General features: G+C 36.8%; 1 protein-coding gene across 5 annotated transcripts in view; it reads right to left on the bottom strand.

Moving 5' to 3' along the window:
- chchd6a (coiled-coil-helix-coiled-coil-helix domain containing 6a) overlaps positions 1–23,410 on the bottom strand; it is a 71,160-nt gene that overhangs the window by 8,934 nt on the left and 38,816 nt on the right. For all 5 annotated transcript variants that reach the window (XM_051879530.1, XM_051879533.1, XM_051879532.1 and 2 more), the window contains one exon: positions 15,244–15,379. In XM_051879530.1, coding sequence (XP_051735490.1) covers positions 15,244–15,379 — 136 coding nt within the window. The remainder of the gene's footprint in view (positions 1–15,243; positions 15,380–23,410) is intronic.

The following is a 23,410-nucleotide window of genomic DNA, read 5'->3' as shown; positions in this document are numbered from 1 at the left end:
AATTTTGCGCATAAGTTAAATTCACAACTTTGGATGGAAACATAGCTACTGATACACTTGAAAATAAGCAAAAATAAATGATGAGGTCACGTTAAAAAAGGTTTTAATGTGACCTTCATGTAACCAAAAAAAAAAAAAAAAAGCTGAAATCTGTTAGTTATATAAATCTGTTAGTTATTTACAAAAACCCTAGGACATAAAAGAGCCCATAAATGAAGAAACACCTACAGTTATAAATAAATAAATAAATAAATAATGTTTTTTGGTCATTTGTATTATTATAATTTACAATAAATAAAATTTAAAAATAAAATAAAATACATTTTATTATGAGAACACAAAAAGTTGTGTAGTATAGATTTCAGCTCCCCCATTTGCATTTGGTCTGGGTTGAATTGGATATCCATCATATCAGATGCTTGACAGGCAATCTGGTACTCAAAGAACAAACTTCTTGCTCGCCTGCTGTAGAAATTAGGGGTGAAACAATAAAAAAACCGCAAAAACAAAATATCCCTGTGCTAGTTGGATGATGGGATTGTTTGCTTTTCACAAAATGCTTTTTCAAACGAGAAGCCATTTCTTCCATAGGAATAGTCTGAAACACAATACGCTTTTTCTGAAAACCAAAAAGCAAACAAAAACCTATTTGTTGTAGGTAAAGGAACCCACAATTTGGTTGCTCTCCTTATGATGTCTGATGACAACCGTGAAAAAATAGATGTCTTTGAAGCTACTCCGTGGAGGTACTTCAAACCTGCCTTTGTGGATGGAGTGATAGCCGGCCCAAACAGTATTTGCTGCTCCTCCTAACAGCTTCAATAGAATAAAACAGAGGAAAGAGCTTTTGGAGACCAGACAGACAAAGTGAACCGCCTTGTTCCGATGCCAAATGGGAAACAGCACGCGGATGCTTTTGGGGTAACAAAGCAAGAAAGCCATTCCTAATGCACTTTTATCACACCTGGAGAGTGCTGGAAAAAAAAAGTCGACTGCAGATTCTATAGTTCAGGTTTTGAAGCTGCTTTTTAGCGGAACAATGTCTGTCCGATGGATTATCAGAGTTATCAGAATGAATGCACAGTGGTGCACAACTGCGGCTCCGCTACGGAAAGGTCACGTCAACCATTGTGTTTCTGGCTCTTTGGCCTCAGGTTCCCCGCTGACTATGGCTTCAGGGCTTTGTGAGGATGTTCGTAGGCCATGTGGCACGCCTGAGCCAAAATGAAGCCTTCAGAATAGGTCTGATATGCCATTAGATAGTGCAAAGTGCAGACAATAGCAATGAAACGATTGGAGAGGGAAGCACAGAAGCAAGACACAAGAGAAGTAGTACAGATTGAAAGATGAAAGGAGAATTACGGCTACAAAGACCAGTGAGCCAAGCATGTATTCAGCCTTTTTTTTTTTTGATTTGATCTTTTTGTATTACAAGCACCATGTATTGTCACATTTGGTTCCAATATCCTTCTACCGCAAAGACAGCTACTGTAGGTGCAAATTGAATCTATTTTCGCAACAAAGGCCTAACAACACACAAACTGCTGTAAAGATTTAACACTAAGATAAAAACCATATCAAAGTTTTTGATTTATGCAATTACACTGGATGGGGTCTAAAGCTTTCAAACTTCAAAAAAAAAAAAAAAAAGACCAGTAAGTACCAGAAAAGTATCACAAAAGTGCTCTATACAACTCACATTCTATTTCCAAAGTTTTCTGAAGTCTTACAATAGCTTTGTGTGAGGAAGAGACTGAGATTTGGGTCATAAACAATTGAAAATTGTAAGAATTGTTCTTTTAAGTTTGATTTTTTTTTTTTTAATTAATTGTTTGATCCAGTTAACAAAAGTGGTCTGAATGATTTGTTCACAAATCAGACTGAATCAGTTCTTAAATTCAACTCAATGATCTGGTCAGAGTGGTTGACCCCTTATTTACACTGCACGCGTCTGCGGCGCGTTACGGCACCAGCGAGGTTTTGTTCCGTCCTCTACGTGGTGTCAACTCACACTAGAAGCATTTCAGAAGCGAAGCGGCTGGATTCGCGAGACCACAAGATTTGCCTGAACAACATTGTTTTCCTTGATTTTTCGTGTTTTTACTGGTCAAATGGTTATATTTTGTCCAGTTTAATTGTGTTTATTGCTATGCCCTACTTTATTTTGCTGTAGCCTACAGACAAAGTTAATACACTTAAAAATCCAGTTATGGACGACAAGGATAAAAGATTTTAAAGTTTTTAAACTTTGAATCTCGTCGTCAGTTTCTGGCCTCCTAGTGATGTGAAATATGAGCGGGAGTCTTCTCAGGGTGATTATTTTTGACTTTATTTTGTATTTCAGCTGCGTGGCTTGGACGAGGCAGACGCGTGCAGGATAAATAAGGGGTAACAACTCACAGAATGAGCAGATTGATCAGTAAAAACTGCTTAAATTTCAGTCTGTTTCTCACCCAAATCTATCATATGACTTCAGAAGACTTGAAAAAAAGTGTTAAATACCTTTATGATGCTTTTGTGTCCACTTTGAAGCTTACAGGGATAGTTCCGTAAAAAAAGAAAATTCATCAGTTACTCAATCAACAGTAATCAACAGTTGATTCCTATGGATTTCTTTTATGAAGTGTTTATGATCATAAAGCATCAAAGTATTGGTATAATGGACTTTCAGTGGAGGGACAGAAATATCCCAGGCTTCATTACATATATCTTAATTTGTGTTTTGAAGATGAGGGTAATTAATGCCAGAATTTTCATTGTTTGGGGGAACTAACCCTTTAAAATCTACAAATCTCCATTCTTTATATTGCATGGGGGAAAAAACTGCATGTTGCGCAAAAATAATTTACATAGATTTGGAATATGTGCATTGATGACTTAATTTTTTGAAGGAACTATTCCTTTAAAGGTGCTCTATTTAAGAATGACAGCTAGTGGTTGAAATGTGTACTGCAGTCCAAATTCAAAATATTGTTTGCTCCGCCCCTCCTCCTCAGACTCAATGCTTTTGCGGGTTGCCAGTTTGAAGACACGCAACAGGAGCGAGCTCAATTGACATTGGAAGGCGAGGAGACTTACACACTGTAAGATAATTATTTGATTTATTGATTTATGATGAGTTTATATTGTGTTTTATTATGCTCCCGTTCATAGAGATTTTTAGATGGATGCTAAGGCTTTTTAGGTTGGGTAGAATCTGCGACCCAGTTTGTTTGCTGGCTTCAATGGCTGCAATTCTCTGCATGTGTTTTCCACCAACTGGCAACCCAGGGTGGCGAAATACTATTGAGTAAATTGGCAACGTGCGGTCTTGCACAGACCGAAACAAAAACAGAAATTCCAACATGGAACACAAATTTCAAAGTAAAATAACTGGCTGTAGCAATGGTTTTCAGAGAAACAAATATGTGAACTAAGCATGTTTAATAAAACATATTATGGTATTTTTATGCTGTAGAACAGTCAAAAACTTACATAGAGCACCTTTAAGTGTTTTTGGTGACATCAGCCTAAATGAAAACTCATTTCAGCGTTGAAGAAGCTATTCAAATTTGGTGAAATATAACCAAAACATTTTTTTTTTCCTGACAAATCATGCACAACAAAGAATATCTATTAAATGAAAAATATGTAATTTACAGCCCCTCATGTTGTTCTAAAACTGTATAACTTTCTATGGACCCTATTGACTTTCATTAAATGGACCAAAAAACAAGACATATTTCAAAATATCTTCATTGCGTTCCACAGAAGAAAGTCAGACAGGGTTTGAAATGACATAAGGGTGAGTAAATAATAACAGAATTTAATTTTTTTTTGTGAACTAGACCTTTATGAAGTACACAGGGTCAAATTTGATGTCATGTTGATATTTACCCTCTGAAAGCACAAAGAACGTCCACACTTCAGGTTCTGTGATAGAACGAAATGGTAAAACAGAGAGTGAAATAAACCTTTCTGCTTTTGTGTATCCTTGATCATCAGGGGTAAGAAACAGAAATGTAGTCCTAATCTCTTTAGCTAACAGACAGCAGCCAGTAAAGCACAACAGCTTCTAAAACCCATTTGAGTGGTTCTTCAGCCTAGACCCACATGTTCAGCTAATCAACAACACAGACACTTATCTTAGTTAGTTTCCCCACAAGACGAAAGATTACAATGAATTTTAATGCACTCCTTCCTACAGCTTTGATAAAGGCAGATGTCCTAAATGAACAAAAGCGTAACTCCATGTATATGTTGCGTCTCCAAGGCCAAATACATTAACAGGTGTAATTGGGTCCTCACAGCACTGCATCTTTTTGATGTAAAGGCTTTCAGAAATGGCAAGGCAACAGTCTCTGTTGTATATAAGCGCAAATCAAGGTTTTCTAGTTCACCCAACCCCCCCCCACGTTTCTATAGATGTGCAATAAAAATTAAATAAAGAAAAAGCCCCTCCATCCATTTCCCTCAAGGTCTTTCTCAGTGTGGCTGTGTGAAGCTTTTCGAGCTATTACCGCAAACAAGATAATCCTCGCCATCTATTATATTGTGTAAATGTGCTGCTGGAACAATAAGTTTGTTCTGAACTCAAACCACTTTAGCGTGGCACTTTCAGAAAACTTTTCAAATCTGTGCCGCCAACAAACTCACCATTATACTTGATGTTGTTTGCCAATGCGAGCTCTATTATTTCAGGACACAAAAGGAGAAGAGAAAGGGAAGCGGCTGCAAAAAAGAAAGATAATGGTGTTCCCTTTGATTGGTTCCTTCTAACACAGGCGGACCGAGGATCAATTCACTTTTTGAAAAGAGGGGAAGGTTGTTTACAACGGAGGACCTGCAGCAATATGAAAATGAAATCAATAATCCCACTGTGAAGAATGGATGGATGGAGGCTCGAGGCGTCTGCTCTTACAAGAGAAAGAAGCAAAAAAATGAAAGGCAGAGATTGGAAATGATAAGTCTTGTGCCTGCCGTTGAGCACCGAGTCTTATATTTTTAGTAGAACTGTGGTTAATGTATGTTAATGTATGCGATTAGTTAAACAGGTTTACCTTCATTAATTATTATTAGACTTCTAATTATTTATAAATCAAACCCAGGCAGGAAATTTAACAAAAGTAAACTCATTTGCATTCGTGAATGATGAAATTTAATAAATTAAGTATTAAATTAAAATTAAAATAACATGCTTCAAGTATAGAAAAATTGACTAATCACAATTTAATATTTAAATCAATTAACCTACAAATTATTTTTCTATTTAAATAATTATTTAGTAATTTACATATAAATGTACAAATATTAAGGTTCGGAACACAAATTAAGATATTTTTGATGAAATCCGAGAGGTTTTTTTTATCCCCCATAGAAAGCAACATAATTGACCCTTCGCCAGGAGTTTGATTGACAGGCGATCTAACCAATCATAACGCAGAATCCGCCATTTTGTCCGACAAAGCAGTCAGGGGAGTTAGCAGATTAACGTAGGTGAACTTGAACTTGAAAAATGGTGTGTACTGACAACTTTCTGCGATTGGAACAACATTTCTTATGATGTTCATTCATGTTTATTTGATTCTATAAATGAACTAGTAGGAAGAGATGATCGGTTCATGAGCCGCTTGAACTGAAGTGCTACAGCGATCTGTCATGACACATTAAAGAGCCACAAAACGGTATTTATTGTTTAAATTTATTTAAAAATGACAAAATTTGAGACTGTTTCATATCAAAAGTAACCTGCTTTGTCTTATCTGTCGACGCGTTGTCAGTGTACTCTTTGCTCCACAATGTAATTTTCATTGTGTGAGAACATGATGAGTGGCAAGAGATCATGGCTTGTCGGACGTAGCAACAGTAACTAAAGGGGGCGGGTCTTTGCGAACGGTCAATTACCACATTCAAGGTCCAGAAAAGTATGACATCGTTAAAATAGTCAACGTGACTACAGTGGTTCAACCTTAATGTTATGAAGCAACATGAATACTTTTTGTGCGCAAAAAACAAAAATAACGACTTTATTCAAGAATTTTTTCTCTACCCTGTCAGTCTCCTACGCAGTTGACGCAGTGCAGCGCTTCCGTGTTTACATCAGAACACTGGCTCAGTATTGGCCGACGCTGTTCACATGAGCAGCACGACGCATGCGTGTGATACTGACGCAGGAGCCAGCGTTTGACTCACAAGCTCACAAATGTGTTTACTTGCTGAGTGTCTCGATCACATGACCACTAAACAGCCAGTGAGAAGTGTTCAAGTTCTCGGGTACAAGCTGCAAATCTCTCTGTGATTTAATTCAGTTTAAAGCCAGTTGAAACAGCGCTGACTGAATCAACATCACTAACGTGCAAATCAGGAGAAACATTGAGCCAATCCAGTTAGAATACTTTTCAACCAACAATTCAACAACATTTATCATGGATTTACTGTGGTAACACTAACTGTAACTGTGGTATTTTGTCAGAAATGTAAGTTAATATCTCATTTTATTTAATTTTTAATATAGACATGTATCAAATGAGTAATAAAGGCCAAGTTACAGACTATGTTTGTCATAAACTTGCAGTTTTGTGCATTCGTATTTATATTAAATGTGTTCATAGACTAAATACCATAAAGCCATTCTAGATATAACAATATTTTTACTTTTTACCATGTAGTGAGGTGCCATGTGTGGTTTTACCTGCGGTGATCTATTTGGAGTACTTTTTAATTTAAATAAGAATAGAGTTCTAACTCAGTAATAATATTTCAATTTCACCCTTTAAAAACGAGCTTGTTAAAAGTTTTACAGATATTTGTGGTGTATTCATTTTACATCTGTGTCCTATCTCAAGCTACTCTACTGTCAGCTCCAGCTTTTGTCAAATCTGTCATGTTTTCAAGAAACAAAACATGTAATATATACATATATAAAATAGAAAAGGAACCGGCCCCCCAGATGTGTCCACAACATCGAATCTGGCCCCCTTTTAAAAAAATGTGGACACCCCTGTTCTACACAGTATGTTAGCACTCTTGGAACGCTGCTCAGCCAATCAAATATAAGGACTGGAACTATCATTTGTATAATTAGAATTTTAACCAGTCCCGACATTCAAAATTCTCTGCAGTTGTCGGAGTCATTGTAGTTATAACTAGGACAAGCATTCCTGTATCTAGGGTGTTTTTCAGAGTCAGAGACATTGGATAGTTAAATGATTCAGTACAGACAATGATTCAACTTCACTATCCTGACAAAACACTATTCTCATCTAAGTAGAAAGATGTTGAAAGCGTCTGCCCACCTACAGTACCTTGACCTAGTCTCTCTTCCTTTACTTCTAGCTTTTCATTTATCTCATTCTGTTTTCAGGCTTGTTTCATTGAAAGAGCTCACACAGATCACACACAATAGAAACATCTTGTTTTATTTGAAATGTCTGATGCAGACCAATTTAACCCACCATTTATTTCAATGGTGGTGCTCGTATTGATGATTTGTTTGTGGACCCTGGAGTCAGAGTCAGTCGTTGCATTTGTGTCTTGCTCCACAACCATATAAATAACAAGCTGTCATGCAATATTCCAGCAGTACTTGATATGAGAACTCACGTTAACACACACAGCTCTGAGTTGGCACAGCGGGGGTCGTGGGAAGGCCTCGGAGCACCTGGCAGCCAGTTCCTTTTAGTCAATCGAATGAAAAGAGGTTCCATCTCTGGGCCTCACTGGAGAAATGCAGCAGTACATTCTGTGATCTGACTCGTGTGTGTGTGGTGATGGACGCTAGACACAGGATGGTACTGAAAGTGTGTTTGTGCGCATTTCAAACCTATCTATACCTTTGAGGAAAAATGCTCCCTGAAGTTAGCCAAATCTGATAGAGTCTGCTATTGAGCAAAAATCATAAATAAAGCAAGAAGTTACAAGACTGTGTGTTACATTGATTTTACCACAATTAAAGGGTGCTTTTAGGCACAACGCAAAGCAGCCTTGAGTAGCTTATTGCTTTAATAAAATAGAAGCAAAAACAATATGATTAAACAAACCAATGTTTAATTAATAAATGCATTAATAATAACAACAACAATTTACCTTTTAATTATTTACTTTACAATGAATTATTTAAACATTGGTGTTTTTGTGTGTTTTATATTGGATATTTGTATATTTTTATGTATAATAATATTACTATTAAAAATAACTAAATTAGAAATTTATATTTTAATAATAATATTAATAATAGTAATACATTTCACTGTATTTTATTTATTAATATACATTTATAAATAAATATTTATATAATAACAATAATAATAATACATTTAATTAAACCTTAGTATTTTTATATTACTATATTTATTATTATTAAACATGATTTGTATTTAAATAATAACAACAATAAATGTAATTCTTATATAAACGTTGGTGTTTGAACATTTATTATACTATTTATTATTACAATTAAATATAAAGATTTCAATAGTAATAATAAATTATATTTATTTAAACATTAGTGGTTTATATTTTATTTATTTATTAATTCATTTATTATAGTCATTAAATATTTAATATTAATAATTAAATATCATTATTAAATATAACAAGTAATAATAATAATGATAATAATAATAATAATAATAATAATAATAATAATAATAATAATAACAACAACAACAACAACCTTCAAACTTGTATTAGGGTTTGAGTAAGTCTGTTTAAAATAAAATAAAATAAAATAAAATAAAATAAAATAAAATAAAATAAAATAAAATGATAGAAGTCTAGGGTAGAAGTCCGAAACAATAAGTCTGAGTCCTGATAAAGACAGACATTTGTAAACATGACATGTATGAATTTTCTTAACTTGCATTAAGAAAAATAGTTTCAAATGAAAATAATTTAAACTATGTCAGAGCAAAAACAATTATTGAGTATAGCACCCCACAAACTCTCAAGCTCTTCTTATACATTCACATTATTCACGGCATCTCAGAGCTCATATGAGTGCTGATGTATTTCTATATGTGGACAGGCATTCTGAAACATCTGTTCCAAGAGCATGCATTGGCCTGAACTGTCACAAACACATCAACACACACATGGGGCATTAGCCCTTGAGCCTGCAGTAATGCTGATGGCAGAGCTGGGGCTTTGGGGGCAAATTTTACGCTGAGAGAAACAGCATTAAAAGTTTTGGGCAGCCTCTCAAAAAGTTCAGCCCTGACACAACAGCCCCTGCCGCCCCACAGCATCAATCCAGCGTCAGACACGGAGGGCTAACTAGCCTATTCCCTTCTCCCGCTCTTTTTTCTCTTCACCTCCATTTTTTTTTTATCCCTTTCTATATTTCCTCCCCTCCATTTTTCCTTCAGCAGTTGCCCACAAGCCTCTCTCTCCTCTTCCTCTGTGTTAAATGCAAGGGAGCTCAAAACATCAATCACAATCACCGTCGGTGCATCTGGCCCTGGCCGTAAATGAGCGGAAGATCCCGGTGCAGGGTGGAGCGTGCAGGATGGAGGAATCAGCCAATCTCGGAGTCATTATCCCAGACAATGCCCAGAGAAGCGTGGGTGCCCCCTCAGATGGAGAGCACGGGGTTCGCTCCCGCCCAACTCCCGCTTCTTCTCTCGGTCTCCCTTAATTCCAGGGCATGCAGCCTTCCCAAAATGAAGTGTGTCAAGAGCAAGAGAGAGTTTCTCTAATAAGGGCTTCTATAGCTTCTAACTGCTGTCTGGGAACTGCTATGATGAGTAGACTTGTCTTTGATCTGTGCTTAAAATAGGAATGTGCAAAACTACATATTTACAATTATAACATTTACTAGCTGTTGGGTTGCCTGAAAAACTAGTCGACTAATTAGTCTTAAAGGCTTAGTTAACCCAAAAATGAAATTTCTGTCATTAATTACTCACCCTCATGTTGCTCCACACCCATAAGACCTTCGTTCATCTTCGGAACACAAATTAAGATATTTTTGATAAAATCCGATGGCTCAGTGAGGCCTGCATTGCCAGCAAGATAAGTAACACTTTTTGATGCCCAGAAAGCTACTAAAGACGTATTTAAAACAGTTCATGTGACAACAGTGGTTCAATCTTAATGTTATGAAGCGACGAGAATACTTTTTGTGCACCAAAAAAAACAAAATAATGACAATTATTCAACAATACCTAGTGATGGGCGATTTCAAAACACTACTTACGAAGCTTACGAATCTTTTGTTTCGAATCAGTAGTTCAGAGCGTGTATTAAACTGCCAAAGTCACGCCCCCCAGTGGTGAACCATTAAAATTTCTAGACACTTATGATGTGACGAATCCTCGTTTACTGAAGTCATGTGACTTTGGCGGTTTGATACACACTCCGAACCACTGATTCAAAACAAAAGATTCATAAAGCTTCGAAGCTTTACGAAGCAGTGTTTTGAAATCGCCCATCACTAGATATTGTTGAATAAAGCCATTCTTTTGTTTTTGAGTAATTAATGAGTAATTAATGACAGAATTTTCATTTTTGGGTGAACTAAACCTTTAAAGGGGACCTATTATGCCCCTTTTCACAAGATGTAGTGTGTCCCCAGAATGTGTCTGTGAAGTTTCAGCTCAAAATATCCCATAGATTATTTATTATAGCTTGTCAAATTTGCACATCGTTTTCCTGTGTGTCTCTTTAAATGCAAATGAGCTGCTACTCCTGGCCCCCTTTCTAGAAGAGGACGGAGCTTTAACAGCTTGCGCTTCAGTTGCTCAACAACAACAAAGCTGGAGAATCTCACGCAGCCAAAATGACGATTGTCAGTAACGGTGTTCAGCCAAACCGGAGTCGGACACTGATGGAGAGACTCAGGAAGAAGTTACAACTTTTAGAATGCAACTGGACATTTCTGAATGGTTAGTGGAAAAATATATGTAGTTGCTGTGGAGTTGATTCAACTCATCGACTAGCATGTGCCGTCATGTTAACTTTTTGTGTAAATCCAGCGTTGAATTGACCCTCATTTGTGAAGCAGTCCGGCGTAAAATGATGGCATGGTAACAACACTCTACACTCTCTCTCGCGCTCTCTCTATATTATATATATATATATATATATATATATATATATATATATAAAAAAACATAAACCATATGAGGTTAAATTATTGTCTTAAATGCCACTGCTTAGCTTATGTTTAATTGCTGGAGTCTAATTAAATGCATCCCAATTATAACAAGGTTGACTGCATTATATTTCACACCTCTAGCAAGCAACGTCTGTTCTGAGAGGTAACACAAGCCTTGTGCAAAGAATATTATCTAGAGGTGATTTGCCTCAGCAAGTGTTACTTATAATGTAAACTGACATGTGTATTGTTGAAAGGAATAATTCACGCAAAATAAAAAGAATCCTCTGTCCTTCTTTAATCAGTCTCATGCTATTATATTGGTTTTTCTATTTCTCTGTAAATACATGATGATATTTTTATGCTTTTTTCCATATATTATACACAGGTTATAATCATATGATGCCTAAGCCATGCAATGCTTTCTGTGAGGAAAAGACTGAATTGAAGTCATTAATCACTGAAAATCTTCTCTTCTGCTGTAGAACACAAACATCAATGATATTTGAGAGCTGTGGCGGAGGGGAAGATTTTCATTGAGCAACAACATTTTCAATTTTGGTTGAACTATGCCTTTGGTCAACATGAAACTGCTTACAACCCACTTTTCTTCCATAACCTGACATATTTCTTATGGTCAATTTTGTTTTCATGTTCACCTCACCCAGTTTAGAAAAAGCAGTTTGTAGAAAAGGGAAAACCACATTAAAAGCCAATCTCTCTTTCCAGCGGGAAGACATACTGTACAGTCTCGCCCCTGGCCCACAAAGTGAACAAATATCCCGAGGCTTTGTGCGCACTGAGAGCGATGTTCGATTAGCCAAACGAATACCATTGATCTGGATTTTGTGTTTACCATCTCCTGCTTTTGTAGCAATAATGCTTATGTGAAAAGTTGGACAAAGACACAGCATGCAACTGAGTGTCTGAACACACACAAAATTGCTTTATCAAACTGCATTGAAAACCCCCTTTCTTTAAAATACTCAATTCAGAAAGACTCAAGGGAAAAAACAAAAACACCTTCCCAAACAACAAGGACATTTTCAAACTCATATTGAGTAGCTGTGCTGCTAAGTAATAGTAATTAAAAAGAGTTCAAATCAAAAGTCAACACTTGCATTCAACAGTTACAATAGAGCACGGATGAGCGGAGGAGAGGGGAATGAGGAAGTGAGAGCGATAACCCACCGGCAGCAGCATGCGGCGGCATGCCAGATCCACATCCTGGTACTGGGAGCCGTTGCCATAGCAGTGATTATCACACACTCCCTGAGTGCAGTGTGTACTTGTGAGCCCGAAACACATCCACACACGCTCTCTTCCTTGCGACTGAGGGTGTGATGGAGTGGAGTAATTACTCTACTGTTGCCAGGCTACAACTGAACATTGAAAATAAAACTCCTGGAGAATTAACACCTTGAAAAGTACACCTTTACTGACAAAACTGCAGCAAGGGTGCTGCGGACCAACACAAAACACTTAAAGGGTAAGTTCACCCAAAAATGACATCCTATGTGTATATAAATATCTTCTTTCAGACGAACACAATCAGAGATATATTTAAAAATATCCTTGTTCCTCCAAGGTTTTTAATGGTTGTGAATTGGGGGGCCACATTTTGAAGCCAAAAAAAAAAAAAAATGCATCCATCCATAAAAAAGTAATCCATATGACTCCAGCGGGTTAATAAAGGCCTTCTGAAGCGAAGCGATGCGTTTTTGTAAGAAAAATATCCATATTTAAAACTTTATTAACTATAATAACTAGCTTTCAGCAGACGGCCGTATGCATCGATTTGCGGCGGAAGCATATCCTCTGACCCGATGCATGACACAATGACAAACGCAGAAGCGCAGAGGACAGAGCAAAACTAAACACCGGTCACAAATTAGAAGTGTCGGAGGATTTCGATATAAGAGAAGAGGAGCTTGAGTTTGTTTCACAGCCGTGAGAGGCGTCTAAGCTTACGATACTCCTACATCCTGCGTCATACATCGCATCAGGGGTTACTCATTTGGTGCATGTCGACTTGCGCAGTATGCATACGGTCGTCCACCGGAAGCTAGTTATTTGAATTTATAAAGTTTTAAATATGGATATTTTTCTTACAAAAACACATCGATTCGCTTCAGATGGCCTTTATTAGCCTCCTGGAGTCGTATGGATTACTTTTATTATGGATGGATGCACTTTTTTGGGGCTTTAAAATGTGCCCCCCACATTCACAACCATTATAAAGCCTGGAGGACTAAGAATATTTTAAAATATATCTCCGATTATGTTCGTCTAAAAGAAGAGCGTCATATACACCTAGAATGACTTAAAAGTGAGTAAATCATGGGATAATTTTCATTTTTGAGTGAACTATGCCTTTAAGCGAATGTAATGTCTGAGAAAAGACCGACGACTGGAATGCAGCATGTCATCATTTATTCACCCTGATGTTCTTCCAAATCTGTATGATTTTCCTTCTAATGTAGAACACATGAAGTATGTGAAAATAAAGATATTTTGAAGAACGTTTGGGTCCAAACATTTTTCAAAATATCTTCTTTTGTGTTCCACAAAAGAAAAAAAGTCTTACAGGTTTGGACCACAGAATTTTCATTTTTTGAAACTATAACTAAACTAAAACTTGAACTATACTTCAGTCCACTTATTATGTTTATCAAGGTTTCTTGCACCAATAACAATCAAAATCGAGTTTTTCATGACCATTTTCCACCCCCTCTCTCTGATCTTTAAGGGGCATTCACGCTGGCAGCAAATTATATCAACAAAACGACTAAAAAGTGACTCTCTTTCAGTGAAGTTTGATGATGTGAGGTGATTTGAGGTGACATGAGCTACAGACATTGATGAGAGTTCAACTCTATGCAAATGCGCTGCGGATGCCAATGGGCATTTACATTTATATTTATGCGTTTGGCAGAAAGAGACTTGCAGTGCATTCAAGGGATAAATTTCATCAGTTTTTGTGTCCCGAATCAATTAAATCCACGATCTTGGGGTTTCTAGGGCCATGCTCTACCATCTGAGCTACAGCAATGCCTACTAGCAATGAAAGCAAGAGCGAAGTTCACATATTACTCTGCTTAAAGGGTTAGTTTACCCAAAAATGAAATTTCTGTCATTAAGTACTCACCCTCATGTCGTCCCAAACCTGTAAGACCTTTGTTTGTCTTCGGTACACAAATTAAGATATTTTTGATTTTTTTTTTTGGTGAACCAACCCTTTAAGGTTGTATACTAATGTCAAGTAGGACAGCTGCTAGCAACCAAAATTACAGCAACCTGGCAACCTTAGTGTGAACATCATTTTGGTATCAAACAGGCTTTTATTGATACTGCACATTTAAAGGCCAATTCACACTGCATCAACAGAAGCCAACCAACGTGGACAGTCACCAGATTACAGAACGCCACTTCTCAGAGATTCCATAACCCAACAAATGAACATGTTGCAAACGAACATGCTCAGTCGGTGAAAACAAGTGGCAATCAACGCCAACAGATGCCGACAGGGGTACACAAAACCCAATGAAGTGTCTGTCGGTTGAGTGTGAGTTGGCTGTAAGATGTAAATGGAACTACTTGGACACTTGAAACTATTTAGACTTCTATATGTCCTCCTATTAGTGAATCATACATCATAAAACATATTTAATATGTATTAATAATATTCAAACCCTTCACCTGTGCAGGACACAAACTCTGAATATGTGAGGTAGTTTGCGTACTTTGTTAACACTTCATAATAACTTAAAATACTTAACAGATCATTAGTTAAAATGGATTCAGATATTTATGAATGTCATGAACATTCATATTTCAATAAACTATAAAGGGCAAATTAGCGTGAAAGTGCAATTCTAAAAAAAAAAAAAAAAACAAAAGCGCAGATCGGAGTGGAAAGTTCTGCGTGTGATCTACAAAGTTATAGTCTTAGCAACAGATTTATGTTTAGTTTTATTAGTATATTTATATAAGATTGTTTTATATTTATTGATTTAATAAATTTTTTTAATGCCTGCTTGAAAAGCATATGCTTGAACTGTGATATATTTTTTAACGTTACAGTAAATAAATGAACTTCAACTGTGCATTTAAGGTCACAAATGCTTCTAAACAAAAACTTTACCACCTAAATCTTTATGGTTTCTTACCTTCTTAGCTGCATTGATGCACTGCATGTACTCTTTGGCCAGGTCTGAACACTGAAGTGTCTGCTCGCGGTTCTCTCTATAGCAGTTCAGGATCTGAGCTTGCAGGGTCGAACACACTGGCTCCACATTACGTGGCCTGTGGAAAAGGTCAGAGGTCAATGAGAAGGAATCATGAGAACAAAAGTGTCTAACTTGTGCAAAGACAGATCAACATTGTTGTACACATCCTGGCAGGATTGTGCATGCAGTGACAGTAAACATTTAATATGAAGCGCAACCAAAAAACAAACTCAGCGGTAAAATACAGTCGCATGACTCACTCATTTCCTTTCTCCCACCCCTCCCTCAATTTTGCTCTTCCTGTGGATGGTTTAGTAGAATGAATGAATGCGGGGAGACAGGTTAAACTGAATTACCGGCAGAGTGGATATTCATTAATAACACCAGTGTCAAGAGTGGCAGTGACTAGAACAACTATGATAAATAACCCAGCGAGCGGGAAGGAGGTGGAGGCGGTGAACAGACCCGACAAACTCCTCGGTACATCTGTACAGTAGACCCTGAAGGCAAAAAAAAAAAAAAAAAAAAGAGCGGCAAATAACCTGTCATTCATCCTCACTTCAGACAAACACCTTCACTCAAATTAATAACGCGAATCCGAACTGCCATTGTTGCAATGACGGTTAAATGACGGTTATTGACTCAGATAATGCATGTGGTGAGATCTGTGCTAAAAAGCATAAGAAATTTGTGCTAAAAATCTAATACAAAACAACTGAAGCCAAAAATGAGAGTTTATCAGACTAATTGTCCTCGATGCCAATTTGAAAGCCAGGGAAGCTATTGTTAAACTGAATTTAATTAAAATGAACAGTGTTCAAACTGTGTTAAACGGTGTTCAAAACATATTCTATACTAAGAAAATAAAAGTTTTATAAAGATATTTATCCAATCAAGCTAATCAATCCGGCTGTCAAATTAACAAAAGACAGACAAGCTAGTTCTCACTCAGATAATGTATCTGAATAACATAAAATTAAATTAAAATTGTAAAAAAAATCAAATAAAATAATTTAAAAAATCAAATAAAAGTAAAAATAAAAAATATGTAGAAAACTTTATATAATATAATATTTATATTATATTATATAATAAAACTTTATATAGGGCCCTATGATTTCCGCGATGCAGAAAACGCAGAATTGGGAATTGCGGAATCCAGTCATAAAAACAGAATTTAGTATATAACGCGGAATGTCACGGAATTTGTCAAATTTTTGATGAATGAATAAAAAGCAGGTCAGTACACTTAAATCAAATTGCGATATAGACTAGTGTCTGTGAATATTACACTGCAAAAAGACTATTTAAATATAAATCCTGCATCACTATATGAGGAAATGAACGCATTGCTAGGCAATTCATCTCCAGAGCCGCTTTGAAAGTCACTTCATCAGCATTTAACTGCTTCGTTTGAGAAACCAATCGTCATAAATACAGAGAAACTCAAAGCTCTTGGCAACCTGTCAAAATAAAAGTTCGATTTAACTTGACAGAAACAAATTAGTGTTGTACAGTAGAATTTAGATAAATTAATTTAATAATAAATTGTTAAAACTATCTTTTTAAGGAATAATCCCAGTTTTTCTTCCATGTTTTAATTTTAACAGTGAAGCTCTGTTGTGCAGCACATTGTTTGACAAAAAAAAGTTTAATTTCATGATTGAAAGATAAATTAAATGGTATGCGTTATTTGCTTGCCGGGAAAATTAAAATACGCAACAGAATTTCTGAAAAAAACAAAACATTTCATAAAAATACATTTTTTAATCAATAAATTTTGTTGTTTTTAAGAATTCAATTAATTAGACATGCTTTTTGATTATTAAAATGTAATTAAATGATTAAAATGGAAACCAGAAAAGTTAAAACAGAATTTGGTTAAAACAAAACAGAATTTGAGGGGAAAGAATAAAACGTATATCATAGGGCCCTAAAAAAAAATTAATTTTTTGTTAAACTTTTAATAAATTGTTGGTAAATTGGATAAGTTTCATTATTTCAATTAATTAGACATGCTTTTTGATTACTAAAATTTAATTTAACCATTAAAATGGAGTCTTTGGAATTTAAGAAAAAATAAAACGGATTTCATAGGGCCCTATTTATAAGCTTTATATAATCAAAATAAATGGCCAAACTGACAATAGCTCAGCTATCTTATAGCAAACTAATAGCACACATTCAAGCAGCTATTGTAAAAATATTAAAATTATTGACTCTGATAATGTGTGCGGTGTTCAAATAAAGGCTTTTTTGTGCAAATATCCTTGCTGAAAAGCATAATCTAAAGCAACAAAAGTAAAGCTAAGAAATCTTGTTTTATAGAGTGGTCTATCCAATCAAGCTCTCATACAAAAGGTCAGTTAACTGTAATAATGTATGTGGCATTTCATTTAAACTTACTCTAAAGGTGATGATACACGGGGCAACTTTTTGAGCAATGTTGCTGGGCAATGCTGCCGAGCGATGATGCTTGGGCACTTTCCCATTGAGAATGGGCAACAAATTTTGATCTAAAGTATCCAGATAGAAATTTGTTGCCCATTCTCAATGGGAAAGTGCCCAAGCATCAATGCTCGGTGACACTGCCCAGCAACATTGCTCAAAAAGTTGCCCCGTGTATCATCACCTTAAAGCAATACCATCAAATTTACAGTGATCTACCTAGGCGTTGCACCACAAAAATGATTGATGGCTTGACTGATAAAATGGATAATATAGGTAGAAAAGTTTAAGTGCTGTATCTTTGTTCAAAGCATATCCTAAACATCAAAACAGGTATTTATAGTGCAGTTTATCCACTCAAGCTAATAACTCCTGCCGTCAAGTTGATGAAAGCTCAGCTAGCCAGGTGTCATGTCAAATATCACTAGACTGATTAAGCAAAGTGAAGCCATGCATCCACCTCCAGCTTCACCATGACTGCGGCTTTGAGGCAATCGACTGACATCCTGCTTAATTGAAAGGCGATTTAAAGCTTCAATCTAGCTTAGGTTTCACTTGCAAGTTCAATTAAATCATCAACGATTGCCATCATACTGACGCAGGGTAGAGATACGCCAATCCGCTGATCCCTTTTCAAGTAGGGCTGTACGTCTTACGGTCGTTCAGGGTAACCAGATGTGGCCGAAAGGAGAAGGGTGAAGGAAATAAACTTCCATCAATGGCACATCTGCACAACATTAGAGGGCCACCACGTATCAGATCCCATATTTTTATCAGCCGCCGAAAGCGGTTTTTGTTTTAATTACCCTGCAAAAGGAAGAACGACTACTGTAGTCACATTCTTTGCTCCGGCAGATAAGAAACTCTCCTTTAATTTAAAATAAACTGCCTTCATCAGGAACTGCAGAGGCTTCTGATAGAGCAGAGGGTTTATTAAAGCAGTCTGAAGCAGAAAATTGGCTTGCTCAAACCCGGGCTGAACTGAATTGAACCAAATTGAAGGTGAGGTCTTTAATAAAAATATTAGCTGAGCTGCTTACGAACTGCTCTGCTTTGAAGAGCAGAAGCCGTGCCTGTTTAAGGGACGCTCATTTTCTCATTTCACATCTGTAAATAAATAACACAGCGTTTAAAGATTAAATGTTAATTACCAGAATTTCGTCTATTATTTGTAATCTCCTTAACGGAGCAGAGTGCTACAGAACAAAGCGCGACTTCAGAAACCTTTCCGAGAAGGAAACGCACAAAGCGTAATTCAAAAATATGGAAATGAAATTTAAAGAAAAAAGCAACTACAAAAGATTAAATTAGCTTAAAACACATTCTGTGTGTAGGAGCATGTGCTTGTAACTTGGAGAGACAAGCTCATTATTCTGATGCTAAGGAGCCATGCGCAAGCTGAAAATTGGTAGATACCAAAGACCGCGCAGAGGTTTAGCTTCCGCTCGCTTGTTAATTATTTCCAATCAGCTCTTGTTGATAAGAGAAAACAAGACTTTGGAATTACCGCGCTACGGAAATCTCCGCGACTCGAACTCGGATTACCGTCTGAATGCTTGAGAAACTGAGATAAACAAATAATAGCGAGAGGGGTACACAAAACACAAAATCAAACTTGATGTAACACGTAGGCCACAAGGTTTTATCAGCTCAGAGTTCGACTCGACATGTTTTCCGAATCGAGGGTCTAAAATTAACTAGATTAGAGGCGCCGTTGCCTTGACCTCGCTCGAGCTCAGCTGGCAGATGAGAACCTCGTCTTATCTTGTCGACTCTCCTTCCAGGGGCTCGCTCGCACTCTGACAGCTTTTCAATTGACTGAACACGGGCTTCCTCCCCTCTCCTCCTAGACCGCATCCCTCCACCCTCCCGTCCAATCTCACCTGTAGGGGCCAGCGTTTTTTCGCAGAGATGGGCCCCACTTAAACCTGACAGGGTGAGAGGAGGATGGAAGGAAGAAAGAGATAAAGAGAGAGAGAGAAAAGAGGAGAGAAGTGCTCGGAGGGATCTGACAAAGCTGATAATTACTCCTGTAGCCAGGGTCCGCATATGCTAGACCGGCGGGCCAGAGTTCTGCACCTCTCTCCAGGGTACCGGTCTCTGAAGTGCTGAGGAGTCACTTCTCTTGCCTCTAGTCAATCACCGCGTGGAGCTCAACAGTCATGCACGCTTCCTTAACCTTCGGCCCGCCGCATGGAGACAGGTGTAGAGAGGAGATGTTACTCTGGTGTGACAAGGTGAGGGGTTGTTGGGGTGCGGGAGCTGTCGGACATGTCCTCAAGACAGGAGGTCACAGAGCAGCAGTGCAGAACTCTCTTCTTAAAAACCACACATTTGTACTTGAATCCAACTTTCAGCACACCTGGAATCCTCCACTTTATATTACATTATATATATATATATATAAATATTTGGTGATAAAAGCTCCCAAATGAAGTTCAAAAGACGTTATGTTAATGAAGAGGTTCACAAACTTTTTTGTCAGCCCAGCCCATTAGATGTTAAATATGCACTTGAAGTACTCTCTGAGATTTTAAGTTAATATTTCTATAATATAACGGCAAATTTGCATGTTCAAAGTTATCTGATGTTAATATTAGTAATAATTATTATTAGTAGTAGTAGTTGTAGTAGTAGTAGTATTAGTATTACTAACTAATTCTACAATCAAAGACAAAAAATAAAGAAATATATTACTGTCGTAAATTACAATTGTACTGTAAAAAATGAATATTTAATAATTATAATAAATGAAATTTATTATATTCACTCTGAAACATGCAGCTCATAAGACTTTAACTTTTCATCTCACAAACCCCCTGTTTGGTGAGCCCTGCATTAATGTGACAGATGAAAAATAATAAATATTTGATGAAAATTTTTTTATGATAAAAACACATTACAAACTGGCTACATTAATTTTAATATTAATATTAATATTGACATTATTATGAACATGAATGAAGAATGCATAATGTTAACAGTCATATTAATATTGATATACATATTAATATTAAAAATTATCTTGTTGATATTGACATTAAAATGATAGAAAAATAATATTAATGCTGGTAGCTTAATAATATAATATAATATAATATAATATAATATAATATTTTTCATAATGTAGTTTAATTTATGCTTATTTAATTTGGGGAAAAATGTATCAAAGCATTTTTATGTAATACAGCAATAAATTACTGTTTTTCTATAATGAGAATCTAATGAGAATCACCACTGAGAATAATCAGAAACAAGTCTAAAGTAAAATGTCTGGACAAATTATGATAATAAGAATTTGGGGGATGAAATGTCATGAAAACAATGTCACAATGCAAACAAAATATCTTCATTTTCTCCATGTACATTTTTTTCCCCTTTTGATTTTGGGGTAAAACATGATCTGGACAAGTTTTCATTAAATTCACCCTGACTTAAAGCTGCCGATGGTTACAGCAAACTGAGGTGTCTTCAAAGGCACAACCGGTGACTATTCATGAATCGTTCCTGGTGGAGATGGAACCTTCCGAGGCCACACCAACCCCAATTACAGAAGAAAAGGTTATGATAAAAGTTTAAAATACCAATGCAAAACTCTCAAAGCAATGCAACTACAAAAAGTACATAAATTACCCATGATGACGATGACTCATCATGGTCAAATAAAGTTCTTCATTCATCTGAACAAATGAAGTGAAGAGAGCATGGTGAGAAGAGAATGCCACAAGATAATTATCATCAGAATTCAAACCAGAAACCTCTGGCATGTGTGAAAAAATATTTCTTGTGAAAAAAAAAGCACTGCTAGTTTTTACTTTTATTTAGGTTGCACAAGACTTATGAACATGTGCTGTACTGTGGCTGTGCTAAAGCAAGACTCATGACCCACAGTCTAGTCGTCCCACACTTCCACCCACCCTTCCAGCCAAGAGCTCCTCTAATGAGGGCCTTTCCTCTGAGAGACCGCAAACAACATCCATCGCAAAAAAACAACAACAAATGCCTGGCTAAGGCTATATAATTGGCTGCCAAAGAGCAAGCAAGTTTACTGGGAAGAGAGACCAAGCATGACGCTGACCAGATGCATTTCTTACTATTCTTGTTTGCTTCTTTTACTTTGCTTCATTCTCTTAAAGAGACAGTTCACCCAAAAATAAACACTGTGTCACGATTTACTCACCCTCATGTTGTTCCAAAACTATACGCTATTTTTTTCCTAAGGAACACAAAAATAAACTGAGAAATTCATGAACAGCTCTTACAGTGACCATGTCTGATTATCCATTTAATCTCATATATTTAATGATAAAATTAATTAATGTTTTTGAATGAAAGAGTTTAGTGAGTAATGCAATGACTCACCATGAACACTCTTTTTGTTCCTGAATGAAATCAGTTAAGTTAAAGAGAACTAACCACTCAGAAAGTAAAAATAGATAAATTACTCACATTTTAAAACATATGTGTAAATGTATCAGGGTATTATTTATTGTAAATAAATAAATATAAATAATTGACTTTCATTACAGTATTTAGATAAAGATGGATTAATAATTTTTTTGCAATACCGAAATTAGAATTGGAGAAAAATGAATATGGAAAATAGCATTTGTTATGCAAAATATAATTAAAAATATTTCTTTTTGAGTTTGGTGTGCAATATGACCAGGACATTTCTGTCTGGGATTCATTCGCTTACAATAACCAACAACTTCATGCATTTAAACCTCTTGTGGTGCACCCAATCCACCCCTCTCACTGCCTAGACCATATTCCCTGACTGACAGGTCTAGCTTAGTTTCTTAACAACCCTGTAGGTTAGGTAGTTCGCCTTGGCTGGATCGCAGTTCCTCAGCAGGCATTTTCAATTTGAGTTATCAGATCCACCGCACTCCTCGCTTGGGAATGGGGCAGAATGGCCCTGAAGCCATTGCTGTCTTAGAGCTCCATGTGTTGGCGAGGCAAACGACAGAGGGACCCTGAACCGCTCGAGGCTTGTGAGGCGGGTGAGGATTAAACGACGGCCTTGTCATGCTCCAGAAGTCGGGGGTCTGGAAGCTGCCATACCCTCAGGGATTAAAACCAGGATTAAAACATCAGCTCCACGCAGGTAGAACAGCAAAAAAGCTTGCTAAAACTCTCTGAAATATAACTGCCAACAAGTGGATTGGACGGACTGAACAAACTGTACCTAAGCTAGTGCAGAAACTAAAGCCCCGTTTCCACCGCAGGAACTTTCCCCAGGAACTAGGGACTTTGGGGTGGTACTCGGTGTGTTTCGACCGCAGGAACCAGGGTCTAAATAAAGTTCTGTGTAAAAACTTCCCCCTCAGAAAGTCCCTGCTCGCGAGGTAGTACTTTTTCAAAGTTCAGGAACTTTCAGGGGTGGGACTTGGGCGCTGAACATGCTGATTGGTTAACTCCACGCAGCATTTTATTTCAACCACCATTTTTATAAGTCTGTTGCAGTGCGTGCAGTAAGAGTTGTTTGCTATTCAAATCAACATGGAGTTTAAAATACGACCGATGGACCAACAACAAGGTTCAGACTTTATAAAGCTTATATGTGGAGGACGAAATCCAGCGGGAACTGGAAAGTCGCGCACAGTCTACGTCAGCAACGGGTCTGGGGGAAAAAAAGTTCCTGGGACAAATTGTT

The sequence above is a fragment of the Ctenopharyngodon idella genome, chromosome 22 (assembly GCF_019924925.1).
Source record: "Ctenopharyngodon idella isolate HZGC_01 chromosome 22, HZGC01, whole genome shotgun sequence".
NCBI lineage: Eukaryota > Metazoa > Chordata > Actinopteri > Cypriniformes > Xenocyprididae > Ctenopharyngodon > Ctenopharyngodon idella.
Note: the sequence above shows the minus strand (reverse complement) of the source record. Positions and strands in the feature narration are given on the sequence as shown.